Source organism: Cariama cristata, unplaced genomic scaffold (genome assembly GCF_000690535.1).
Source record: "Cariama cristata isolate BGI_N322 unplaced genomic scaffold, ASM69053v1 scaffold871, whole genome shotgun sequence".
Classification (NCBI taxonomy): domain Eukaryota; kingdom Metazoa; phylum Chordata; class Aves; order Cariamiformes; family Cariamidae; genus Cariama; species Cariama cristata.
This window is the reverse complement of record NW_009599599.1, coordinates 39666-53250: the sequence shown is the minus strand read 5'-3', so window position 1 is coordinate 53250 and position 13585 is coordinate 39666. Positions and strand designations below refer to the sequence as shown.

Sequence of the window (13585 nt, the reverse complement as noted above, 5' to 3'; positions counted from 1 at the left end):
GGTGTTGGGAGTCTGTCTTTAAGGCTGTTACCTCCAACCCTCTGCGCAATCCTCCTTTTGGATTTCGAGGCCCCTACAGCAAGAAGCCCTAGGCTGTGCACAGGAGTGTAGTATAGAACTCCCTCAAAGACCACATCCTGATTACTTAATCAGCTGGTTTATTAAAAGGTATTTCCTATTTCCATATAAATTCAACTGGACCAAAAAAAAAAAAACCAAGAGAAAATTACATTATTTGCTGTGCCAAAATACTATAGGCACTTTCAGATGATTAAAAGGTATTTCCTATTTCCATATAAACTCAACTGGACCAAAAAAAACCCAAGAGAAAATTACATTATTCGCTGTGCCAAAATACTATACGCACTTTCAGATATATTTACAGAGGACAGCCCTCCGTGCTGGGAAGCTCAGGAGGTGGTAAGCACGGAGACTTCGGTTGCATTTTACCTGAGGGTCTGTTCAGACCCTAACTTTTGCATGTTGCATACTTGCTTTCCTGCTCGGTGATTTCATTTTTAATGGCTATCACTTGTTCCTCTAGTTGTCTCAGTTGCTCTGCCTTGTCTTGTTTGGTTTGATTCAGGTCCTGAAGCTTCTTCTCCAAATCTGGAAGAGCAGAGACATGCAATGATGCTCATATTTGTTCTGTAAGTAAAATCCAGGGATTAACAGCCTTTCTTTTGCCAGCAGTTTTAGAGGCAATAAGCCCATTTCAAATGAGGAATGTTGTAGATGCAACTGGAGGGAAAAGTCTGGCTCCTGGATAGCAAGAGAAATGTAACAGCCCTAAAGAAATCAATTTCTCAGCATATGCTTTTGTCCATCAGCTAGGATAAGGCAGGACACGGAGCTCTTAAAGGAGTTGGTTTAGATGGAAACACTCAGAGGAACAGTGTGTCCATCGACGTGTATAAAGCCTAGACAATTCGGACACAATGGGCTTAGGTCTCTCATTTACAGGAACATAGTGGTAATGAGTCAAAACTACATTATTCACTGCCTGTTTCCAACACGCTTATTATCTGGGCATTTGGAGTGACTGGGATGCTCTTAATGCTTCTCCTCAAGGTATATGCTCAGAATATTTATTCAGATCCTGTCCTGAAGAATTTGCTCCTGAGATGGAGCTTCTGCTTCAGTTTTGCTGATGTTACATGGTATTTTCGGATATCAAGCCTGGCAGGATCCTAGGCCCAAGGATTCCCAGGGGGAATGCCCAGACCTTCACTACAAGCAGAATTAGGTTCCCTGTGTGCAATGAGATGTGTTCTTCCTTTTTGGTGACCCTTTAAACCCACACGAGGGGTTGTCTGAGTACCAATGCTGCTACGGCTGCAGAGCCGTGGTTTCCACTGCCCAAGACCCCTCTGCTTCCCAGCCACGGCCCCACAGGTCTGGGGCACATCGGCTTCAGTCTCCACAAGCCAGTATTTGTACCTGGTTTGTTCTGCCATTGCTCAGAGGTAATGTCTGAACGGGAACAGTATGGACTGATGGAAAACAGCTACCCTGCAGCTCTATAACACAAGCCATCACTCAGGTAATGTAGAAAAAGACAGAGCGCAGAGGAAAGAGTTAAGGTCCGAATGCCAAAAAGTAAGTGCATAAATCAAGGTCTCCAGCTAAATCTGCAGCCAAATTTTATGCAGATTTTGTGCTTGTCCTGTTCTTAAACTGAATCAAATCACTGCAAGTCCCTGTGTGGACACTTCTTAAACTCTGCTTACCAATTTATGTCAGAAAAAGTACATAAGCCAAATCAATTCAACTACTTTTAAACTCTTTGAGTAGCTTCAAGCAGAGATTTTCACCAGTTAAATTGTTTTAAACCTGATTTCAGGTGAACTTTGCCTGTCAGTGTCCGTGGGTAAGGACTTCAGTTTAATTCATGACTGTCACATTTTTGGTGCTTGCTATGGAAGTGAGAACACCACCTGTTATTCTTTTAATTTTTTTTTCAGTCTCTTCAGCCAGTTTTTCTGCTGCTTCTTTCAGTTGCTTCACTTTTTCTAGTGTTACTTTTGGAGGTCCTTGGGCTTTCAGCTTTTCTTGAAGAATGGTGTACTTTCTTGTAATGTCAGCAAATTCCTGTAACAAAATGCCATTACTTAGTTTAGGAGCCTCTCATAATTAATCTGGTGTACCAAAGGAGATTTTTATACTTTTTTTGAATATCCTCTTTGAACCAAACTTTAAATATCTCATTCTCTTAAATATTTAAAAAAAAAATCCATGATGAGTGTACATCAAACAATGCTTTGCAAAACCTGATAGAAATTGCTTAAAACAAACTGCCAGTGGAGAAATCTAAAGGGGGGGCAGGGATGTAAAGAAAGTATTATTTAAGATTTTTAAAGCTTATGCTGTTTTTACTTCTTTTGATAGGGCCTTTCTGTAAATTTCATTTTGCCATGAAGCTTAATTCAAGTGTAATGAATTATCTGCAGCAACATCGGGTTTTTTACATTTTGAGGTGTAGTAATATTTACTGGCTAATCCATTCCCTGCTGATTTAGGTTGCTGTTGAGGCTGCAGTTTAGATTTCAACTAGGTTTCTTATAACCTGGAAGCTTGGTCATGATCCAAGCTTGTGCTGTGGCTGCCTGGTTCTCCTCACAATTTTAGCAAATTTCTAGCTGCATTCTCAAGAATTGGAGGACCGAAAACTCCAAGTAACTCCCACAGCAATTTTGTCTGAAGGAGAATGGCGCGGGATGAACGGTCGGGCTGCTTCCATCGCTCACCTATTTTAATATCTGGTTTTATGATTTGTTCTGTTGTGTTTACTGGTGCCTACGGTGACTACGACTCTTACACACAGTACAAGGAAAAATGTCATGGAGTAGCCAGAGAAATGTGTATGTTTTCTTTCATTCAAGCAAACAGAAGTGTATTTTGCCAGAAGCCTTAAAATAAAAAAGAAATTATTCTTAACCTGTGACATTTTACACTGCATGGCATAAGGAAAACATTAACAAACAGTTTTGAGGAGAGCAGTGTAACACAATTACATTTCTGAATCAAAAATACTGTTAAACATGGAGGGAATCTTTTTTCCCTTAACAGGTGACAGAAAGGCTTACATGATCAATATTCTGGGCTCGCTTGTGTGCTGCTTCTGCCCCTGCTCTTGCCTTGGTAGCTTGATTCTTGTTCATCAGCATTTTAGCCTGCAATGTGGCAATTTCATCGTCCATCTCAGACTGTTTTGCTGACAAGTGATTTAGTTTGTCGTTTGTCTTGTTCACTTCATTCTCAGCCTAAAACAGAGCAATTAAAGGCTGTGGTTTCTTATGCAGTGTCCATCCAGCTTGCAGACCATGATAATGAGGGAGATTAATGTCAACTGATTAAGAAGATGACACCCTTAAACATTACGGAATTGGTATCATATCTGCGCCACATTCTGGTTTTATTTATTTAAGTTTACATTAAGGAAACTTTGAGATGAAGTATCTTTTTCTAAAATGTAGGTAGTAAATAAATTAAAAGATTTACAGCAAGATACCTGTGAGATTTGTGTTCTGATGTCTCGTATTTCTTCATTTAACTTTATGAAGGTGTTTTTAGAGTGTCCTTGGGACTTCACAACATTTTTTAGTTTATTATTAATTTCATCCACAGGCGGAAGAGCTTTAGCTGCTTTGCTAAAATGGAAAAATAGACGTGTGTGTAGTGTCGTGGTGTGGAGAGTGAAGCAAGAACACATTTCAAATGCATCCATGCTGACATGCAGAAATGTTCCCTCAAGTCCGACAACAACCATTAAAATTGTGGTTCCTAAGTTGGCAAAGCAAAACCTTAGTAAGGGACTTAGTGTGGGAGCACAGGAGCTGCTGTATTAAAGGTGAGCCTGGATGCTGCAGGCTGGCTGGTGGTGTGCTGCTCGTAAGGAAGACTCATGGGTGAACATATTTTCTCCCTCTCCAATTCTTGTTGGTTCTTTCTCACCCGTATTTAAACCTCCCAGTGACCCAGATGTAATGCTCCACTAGGTCCAACATGGATGTAAGTAGCTGCTTTGGCCTCTTTGACTCAGCAGGCAGAGGAGCCAAGACCTGGCGGGAGCTGCCTCCCCGCAGCCTGAGCTGTCATGGCTTGTTCCTGCTGGAGAGGCCCTGTGGAAATGGCAAGCTGAAATCTGTCATCTGAACTTTCCCTCCAGTGTTACTAGGATAGTGCCTGGGGTGTGGAGCAGTCCTGCGGTGCACAGGGCCACCCCAGCTGGAGCTGGCACATCAGTACCACAACACCCTACTCACTTGGCCTCTTGTGCCTCCACCAGCAGCGTCCGAGCATCCTCCATTTTTCTGTTTCTCTTATTTGCATTCAGTTTGTACTTCTCACAGTGGTTCATAATGCTCCTGATTTTGCCAAGCGTGCCCATGAGCTCTCGTGGGGTCGGGGGAAGGTTTATTTGCAGAACGTAATTTGCCACCTTCTCAATGTCTTCTGGAGGCGCGCTCTCATCTGCAACAGAAATGGAGCTGAGGGTATCCTGAAGCAGCTCGTTCCTCCCCGTGAAATGTAAACGATCATCATGGCTGCCTACCCTTTGAGTTACGTGGGAGAATAAAGCTGACAGGCACAGCAAGGGGGTAAGAGAATTATCTCCAACATTTTGTAATTTAATATTATGCTTCCAGGTACTGCTGTTAATGCTGTCAGAACTGGCTAAAATGAGGATTTGAACCCACTTTGAAGGGGGTTATTAAAATTCTGATGTAGAACTGAGCCCGCAGAAGGTTTTAAATCGGTGGACGGCACAGCTAGATGTGTCAGAGCCCATTTCTCCCTTGGCCCCCAGATCAAAGAGGTGCTGGAGAGACTGGGGTGTGAATGGCGCTTTCCAAGCCGGCCAGTGGGTGTAATCCCTTCCCTGGAGTCACCGCAATATTGAGAAAGTGGTTCCCTTGCTGGTTAATGAGAAAGGCTAAGCTACAGAGGGAACTTGGGTCAGACTCAGCTAGGATGGGAATTTACAGTAGAAAAAAACGTATTTTGATAACTGCCCTTACAAATGAGCTCGTCCTAGTTCTTTGCCAAGAGGCACAGGCACACAGATTTAGAGTAGCCAATGCCTTGTGAAGTCTCATCATCGCTTCTGTTTTCTGCTCCCTGCCCTTTATAGACAAGACCTTGGGTGATAAAACATTTGAAACATATTAAATGTTTGTGCTAACACTCCAAAGTAACTCACCAAGAATTAAATAGAAGACATTTGCTGTGCAAACAAGTGCGTTCCTGAGAGCTATTTTCTGTAGAAATACATTCATCTAAAATTACCGTTCACGTCAATGTAGAGTACAGCAGATTTAATGTAACCGTATGCATCTCAGCTCTTACTGTTCTTAAACTTCAATTTACAAAACAAAAATTCATGAAAAAATGCTTTTATAATTCTTAGTAAATGCCATATGTCTACTAAGAAACATAAAAGAAGAGCCAAAGGTGGAATTTTCAATTGCTGTCAAATAAAAATCTAGGAATCTTGAGGACTTAAATGGATTTTTTCTTCCAATTCACAAAATAACTTAAATATTCCCAAACAAAGGAAATCCTCTGTCCTCTGCCCTCACTCCCATTTGGATGTACAGGTACAAATGCCAAAGGACTGCCAACATGCAATCCTTAGAAACTTATGGGATCAGCTACATTAAAGAGATTAAAAAAATCCTTTGATGCGCATCTGTTAAGAAAACTTAGGGTCTAATTCTTACAGCATTTTTCTGCAATCGCAAGGGTGGAAAAAGTTTTAGGGTATATATGGTTGTTTTGTTATTTTTTTATGAGAGCTGTGAAGTTCTACCAGAATCCTTTGATTCCTCAAGTTACAGCTTTATGGAGACGATGGAGCGGTATGTGTCCTAATTCCCACGCTCCCTACAGAGAGCCTCTATTTATGGGCCTGGAAGAAGGGGGTGGAATAACAATTTGAGGATGGATTGGACATGCCTGGTCATCATATATTGTATGAAATTATCTTAGTAGTCCTTTACTCAGATAAACCAGGAACTGAGGGAGTTACTTGTGTACTTCAAACTAAGCACATCAATAAAAGACAACAATAAGAATGTAAGAGATCTATTGGAAAAATTAATACAAAGTACTGTCACCTGGGACAAAGAAGCACTAGGAAAGAAAAGGATTGAAAAATATTGCACAGATCAGGAGGTAGACAAGAAATTTCATGTGTATACAGCTAGATCATTTTCTGGCTGTCTATTATGCTGTATTATATTGGCATATATATTAAAAATGAGTCATAAAGAACTTTGCATATTTACCTAACAAGAAATCCTTCACTTTTCGGATGAACTCCTTAGTGATCTCTCCGTCAACTTCGATCTGATTCTTAGCCCTCTCCAGTTGCCCTTTAAATTGTGAGCCTTTCAACTTGCTGTCTTCTGCCGTTTTTCTAATGCTTTCAACCTGGAAGTATTATTAGAAATAGCAGTGCCATTTTCTGCAGGTTATCTATCATTGCTTGGCAAGTTGAGCTCTGACACCAAAATAATTTTGATCCAAGCCTCCGCTGGAATCACTTGATGTGGCTTTGAAAAGTAGTGGGAGATCTCTTTGGGGCACTCCAGAAGTTGCTATATCATGGCTGCCTTCTGGCTTCAGAAAAAGACTAAATCCAGCTTTTTTTTTTCTCTCTACAACCACTGCTAAACCACAGCCCCTTCTGTTTCTAAAAGAAGGTGCTGACTTATTTGCTGTTGCAGTATTGCAGCATGTCAGTGATCAGATTCAGTACAGAAAAGGCACATAATATCATTTGCCTTTTGATATTGGACTTGCTGCTAAAAGTATACTTAAGAAGACACAAATAAGGAAGGTGGAGTTTAGGGCTTGTCTTTAAGAGTTACATTTAGCCATTAAATTTGTATTCTTGATAATTTAAATGAGAGTTTTAGATTAATCATCGAATTCCAACAGTGTTTTGCTTTGCAGGGCGCTATGCTTTGCCTTAAGGAATTGCACAGGTACCGCCTCTCTGCGGTCTGCGGAGGGAAGAGACCCGCTGCTTCCCCACACAACAAGAAAAATGGTGATGTTTTTACTACTGTAACATCTCGAAATACTATATTTATATTATCACAGAGCTGCCTGAGGCTTGTGAGCGCCAAAGGCGATGTCCCAGCAGCCTGGCCCTCACCACCTCAACAGATGCCTTTTGCTGCTGCCCCTCGGTGTCCTGGGGCCCCGGCATCTGCCCCGATTGCTCATTTCTAAACCTGCTAGCTGTGATGCAGAGTGTCGCCTGCGTTTTAAAAAGAGGAAATGGATGCCCAGGCACCCTGCAGAGACAGGACAAAGCCACAGCAGAACGACATTTCTGTTGGAAAATGTGTTTTGCTATAACTGTAACAGGCATCATCTCTGATTGTTAATAAGAGCAAACTGTCTTTACTGGTGTTTTGGGATTTGTCTGTTTTGTTTCCTTGGCACATGTTGCATTAACCACACTTCGCTTGAGTTGTTTTTCACTGCCACTGTGCAGTACAACCAACTACTTGATGCCCTTCTACACATCACCAGGGGCAGAAAACCTTTGTCTTGAAATTATTTGCAAAAATTATTTAATGGCAACCATAAGAGTAATATGAAGTTGTATAAACAGAGCTTAACGCTATGCACAGCAGTAATCCCATTGCAATACGCATGGGCCATACTCAGGCTACTGACAAATGGTGCCATTTGAATCTTTCCCAGTAAAAATATAGACAAGGATAGCCTGATGCCATCAACTTCCGCAGACACAACACACCATGACCCGTGAGATCTTGGCAGTTGTGAGGAAGAGGAAGGCATAGCTAGAGCCATGGTCTCTTGGTGGGACTGGCACCGAATACTCCTGGTACTGAACCATGATAGGTCTATGGTGTTGGGACAGGGTCCATCACTATGTCACTGCTCTTTGTCCAAGGAGCAGGTCAGCTTTTGTGGATTTGTGACCTCCTAAATCTCATCCTCCATCCATTTCACTGAACAAATGTAGGTTTGATATACAGTACCTTATTCTCAGGTTCCTGTAGCTGAGTAGTCAAGTTATTTAGCAACACAGCAGCCTGCTCAGCTTTCCTGAAGGCATCAGTGGAGAGAGGAAGAGCTGCACTGCAGTTTGGGCCACCGCACTGCCTGCGCCCCTGACTGTCCCAGCACCAAGCTCCCCCGCAAGCCGCTGTGACACAGGGCTGGTCTCCTGGAGCACCACAGATCTGCAATAAGGAAGATGCTTATGTCAGGGCTCCTCTGGGGGCCTGAGATACACTCCTGGGGGAAGGAAGATGCTTGACGTCATATGAATATTGAACATAGGATGGGATTTTCCTGAAAAGATGGTGGTCCGGTCTCTCCAAAGATGAGTGTTGCTGCCAGTTACAGGTCCCCCTTCTCTGACTTAAAGGATGCAACGGCAGTCCATGGCTCCAAGGATCATTGCAGGGGCCTTTTTGGGGCTCCATGTGTGGCACTAAGACCCTGTTTCACTTCTCTATGGCAAAAGGGCTGAAACTGTCCCCGGCCATATCCAGCCCATGAGTAAATGGCTTGTTCTAAAGGATCCAGATCACCTCTCACACAACATGGTAAGGTACCATGTCTAGCCCTCCATATAGTTCAACACAGATGTTGAGACTAAAGGCCTAGAGGGATTCTCTCTTCCAGATCTGGCAGGGCTGGGTGAAGGTGATATCAGGTATTCATTGCTGCCCCACAGAAGGACAGAAATCCCTTCCTCTCCCATGGATGATGCAAAGGATATGTGAGCATTCCCCTTCCGCTGCAGGGCAAAATTGCTCTGATGAGTTTAATTTACTGACGGAGGAGGTTGGGGTTAACCTTTCTGAATTTACACTGACATCCTCTTGAGACTAGAGAGCACTTAAACAGTTCCTTGTGCTGGGTCTGCCCTGGGAGTGATGGCTTCCAGAAGAGTGGTAGTGACCACAGCTGGGAAGTGCAGCTGTTTCTGACGTGGCTGCATGTCTGTGCCAGGGAAGTGTCATTTTTCTAGATTTAAAAATGCATGTAAGCCCCCTTTAAAAATAAAACATACTAGCAGCAACAGAAAAGAGATTTTTCTTTAGCTCCCATTCAAAATTCATAGCACCTACCTTTTCATTCAAGTTTTGGATGTCGGGGCTCCTGATCATCTTGAGCTGTCCCAGCACATTGGTTGCTTTCAAGGCCTGATGGCCCAACATAGCGAGTGCGTGGCTCCTGGTGTACTCTGAGTACCTCACAACAGGGATTGTCCCACCAGTCTTCTGTTCTGCCAGCAACGATACTTCAAAATGTTTCCTAATGTTGCTGATAGCCTCTGTAGCAACAGAAATAGAGTTTAGTACTGACTGTATTTTGGTTGCATTTAATTCATGTATTTACTTGAATTCTGGACAAATGGTGAGTGACAGGTGATTCACTTTGTTGTCACTGATGTTTGATTTGGGACAGCAGGGAGGGACAGGAGCTGTCATTTCCTCAGTCAAGCTTTTTAGTCCTTTACTCAGCCAGCTGCCAAACAAGAATAGTTATTGATATTCCAAAAACCTGCTAAAATAGATGCAAATACAGTGGATCCCATGGCATTCTTCAGTCATTCATTCAGGTGTATGAGAAGCCAATGGAAGAGACAAAAGTATGAAGGGTATCCCACTAATGACACAAACTGCTACTGATCTGCATTCCTCAGTAGCTCATGCATTGCTGCCGTTGTTGAGCTGATGAAGCTCCTGTCATTTATGCTGTTTTGAAGTTTAGGCAGGAGAACTGTTTCTGCCAGTTGTAAAACCTATGAAATGATCATCTCTCTGATTGAGTCAGGAAAGCATTCATCCTGTCTGTTCAGCATAGCACCCAAAAGTTAAATGGTTTGCTGAACTGAGCCCAAAATTTAGATTATAAATGGGAATTTATGAGTTTTCTTTGGCTCTGGAAAATCCAGTTTCAGGGTTGATGCATTAAAAAATAAAGCATTTCCATGATAAATTTGTAGGCCAGGCAAAAAATACTTTCCAGCAAGAGTCTTTCTTGTTTGCTTAGTGTAAGCTTTCCCTTAAGCAGACTCAAAAGGGTTGGAGAATCTTACTTTTTTGCAGATTAATAGCCTAAGGAAAGGACTCAGGCCTTTTGCAAAACATATAATTTAAAGCTGCTGCTGTTGAGGCTTCCCAGATCTCCAGAGAATCTAAAGTTGTCCCCGAATCCCCACGCAGAAGTATGTATGATGAGCCAGAACTGATGTGTTGGCAGTGAAAAGCATTAGAGGTGATCGATTAACATCCCTCTTTGTGCTGGTAACCGACTCAGTTAGTAGTTGGAGTCAATGGCAAGGCACTTGTTAAGTCCTGCGTGCTTTGAATCAGGCTCTAAAGCCCTCGGCCTTGCTTTGATTGAAGCTGAACAATGTTTAGTTATCGTGTGGAACCAGGGCTATTTATTTTATCTTGTTTAACGTTAGCTCCTAATACTAAATACCTGGCAAGAGGCTGCTGTAACTCCATATCTGAGCCAGACACTGTTTTCTGTGCAACAATTCCATCGCAGGAATATTTAACAGTGGTTCAACTCTCCATTAAGTGGCCCAAATGCATTTTTCACACTTGGTTTCTGATGGAGCTGTAGACCTTCCAAGTTCGTTTACGTTAAACACAGTGTCTTAGCACCGGCTTGATTTACAGCCTAGGAAGCTGTACTCACCGCATTACCATACCACAGTGGCTGCAAAGCCAGGGGCCAAGGCTGGATAGCCATAATTTAATGAGATCTCATAAACTGCGAGCATTCTTTTAAGGACACTTGTGTCTTGTTTTTTCGAGTGATTTTTAATTCATCGTTAGATATGGATGTTTCCAGGTCAGCCAGCTGAATGTATGCCTGTGAGGAAGTCTCTGAGTCCTGATCCTCTACAAAGAGAGGTAGGTAGGAGCCTGTTCCCCACGTGTGCCTAGGGCACAAGTGCCAAATGTGCCCCAGATGGTGCACATGGCCATGTCCTGCTCTACCTCAGCAAAAAAGAGAGAGGAAAAAGCAGACAGAGCCATACATAGGATGTGCTGCTGGTGCCAAAATGAAGATGGGCTGAGGGAGCCAGGCTTTCTCCTGGATATCAGAGAAGCTGGTTATCTTGAGGGAAATGTTATTTCTGTGCTGTTAGATGCTTGGTAGCAGAACCAATGAATATTTGTGGCCCTGACCAGAAATCCAGCTTAAATTCAAGGTCTTCCCCTCCCCACACCCCCGTGTGCTTTTTATAGGGCTGTTTATCAATCTCCTGAGGCCAAAAGATGAAGCGGGTTTGGAACATGACCAGAGAGCACCACAAATGCTTCAGCTGTGCATCCACTGACCTCCCTGGGATTTATTGTTTCTTTGCCTTCCTGCCTTTCTCAGAGTCTGCACAAGACTCAGTTGAATTGGGAAGCGGAGCCTGGGAGAGCTGTGCTGACCGCTCGCGCAGAGACCTGAGGGGAAGAGCTGGCCCTGGGGGCACTGCCAAGTACAACAGGGCAAGGGAGCCCTAAATCTTAATTAATCCCTCTTTTCCTCTCTTCCTTTCCCTCGGCTTTGTATTGTTGACTTTTCCTTCTCTTTTTTTCAATCCTGTTGAGGCCAATGTTTTTCTCACCCGAGAAAAACATAGAGAAACTGTAAATGGGAGTGCATTGCCTGTAGCTTGTGTCTTCTGTGGTGCGCACCTTATCTTCTAGGGGTTCCTATCTTGGCAGCTGTCTCTTTGGAGAGTATACTGCTGACAATCTCCTGCCACTGTGGATGATCTAGCATCTGTTTGAGATCCCTGACTGGCATGTCTTCCTCCAGAAACCAGTCTGTGACATTGTCTTTATTGCTATTAGCAGCTGATGGAGACTATACTTAGCTCAAGCACACACAATGTAATTCTTTCAAAAATGCTGAGGAACTTGGTTCTGAATTCACATTTTTTGATGATAGAGAGCTAATTCCTTACCACATGAAGTCATGTATTTTCCCATGGGAACACTAAGAAGTTGCACTATGACTCCCTGCTTTAATTAAACAAACCATTGCTGTACAACATTCTTTAAGTATTGCTAAGAGCAAGAGGAGTCAGAAGTAGAGAAAAAATACTTTGCTGTTCTACTGTATGATCTGTGAGTCTATACCATGAAACTGGGTAGCTTTTAAATCCTGATGTAAACATCAGGATTCATGCGACTTCTGACTAACATGACCCTGGCAGATGCATCTGAAATTTAGGATGCTAGAAATCATGGCATTTTAAGATAAAAGGGAGTTTAAAAGTCAGTATAAGTTTACATTTTTGGGCTAACATAGGAAGCTAAAATCTAGGGATCTGTGAAATGTTGTATGGTTTGATGGTGAGAAAAACATCCTGAAATTTCATGGAAAATGTTCACCTATTTCAACTAATTGCTGGCTGCCTTACCTTTGAGGTTCAAGTAATGAAAACTTTGATGCAGATGTATTTTTCTTTGTAGAAGTTCATACACTAGGTGAGCCTCTTCCCCAATGTCTTCTATGTTCTTGTTAAGGTCAGGAAACTCATACAGTGTGCTGTGAAGGGGATCCATTTGTGCAACTTTTTGTCTGAAAGGGAAATGGCAGTTACACAGAAGTCAGACCAGATTGTTCTTAAACTATAACTGAGACACACAATATTTTCCAGGACAAGAGATGAATTTCTAAATGAGCAGAAACATTTACTTGTAATGGCTTATTTAGAAAACCCTTAGGATGAACTGGAAAATTCCAGCATTTAAATAAATGCCTGTGGGGGACAGATAATATAGGTAAGGATTATTTCGTTCATAGATCTATTGAAAACAGTGATATAGTACTCCAGCATCTGTGTGCTGATCAGAAGTGGGACTTGAAGTGTAAGGATGGCTGGTGGAGCCCAGGGAAAGACTGCTTTCTCAGCCAAGGGAATTTTTTCAGGAGCAGCTGAGCCCTTACTGAACGTAGCCCTGAAAATCCTTGATGCCTGAGAGGGCCTCCAGTGAAAGAACAGGATGTCTCAAAATTCTTTCAATTTCAGAAATTGCATCTTCAAAGACTTTGAAGCGCATGTCACAGCTGGGCATTCGTCCTCCTTTATCTTCAAGATTTGCAGCAAACCTCATTAACCCCTGAACAGTCTGAGAGAGGGCAGTAATTTCAGTGTCCCACTGGTCAAAACAAAGATGACACTGACGGCAAGAGGGAAAGTCTTTCTCGAAGCCACGGCCACACTGGTTGCAGAACCGGCCAGTGATGCCAGCGCGGCAGTTACACGCGCCGGTGGCTTTGTCACACTTGGGCTGGCTGGTTCCCTCCGGGTTACACTTGCACGCTGCAAGAAAGGGACAGCAAGTTACATCCAGTTGTTCCTTTTCTGTGGGACTAAAGCAAGCAAAAGGTACAATCGTGCATTTCAAGACAATAAAGGTAAACCGGTGTTTGAGTTAGAGCAAAGTGGACTGCCTGGCCCACGGTTCTTCATCTCTAACTTCCATGGTCCCATCATAACCATAGAAGGAACAATATAGATAGATAATATAGACACTTTTATCCATCTCATACACATAAATGT

The 13585-nt window shown here is 42.7% G+C and overlaps 1 protein-coding gene across 1 annotated transcript in view; it reads right to left on the bottom strand.

Annotated features, from left to right (window-relative positions):
• Positions 1–469: 469 nt before the first annotated feature.
• The window catches only part of LAMB4 (laminin, beta 4), a 42361-nt gene continuing 29245 nt past the window's right edge, over positions 470–13585 (bottom strand). The window contains 10 exon segments of the mRNA XM_009709719.1: positions 470–609; positions 1938–2091; positions 3087–3263; positions 3512–3650; positions 4266–4473; positions 6291–6435; positions 8025–8228; positions 9126–9331; positions 12440–12600; positions 12970–13345. Coding sequence (XP_009708021.1) covers positions 470–609; positions 1938–2091; positions 3087–3263; positions 3512–3650; positions 4266–4473; positions 6291–6435; positions 8025–8228; positions 9126–9331; positions 12440–12600; positions 12970–13345 — 1910 coding nt within the window.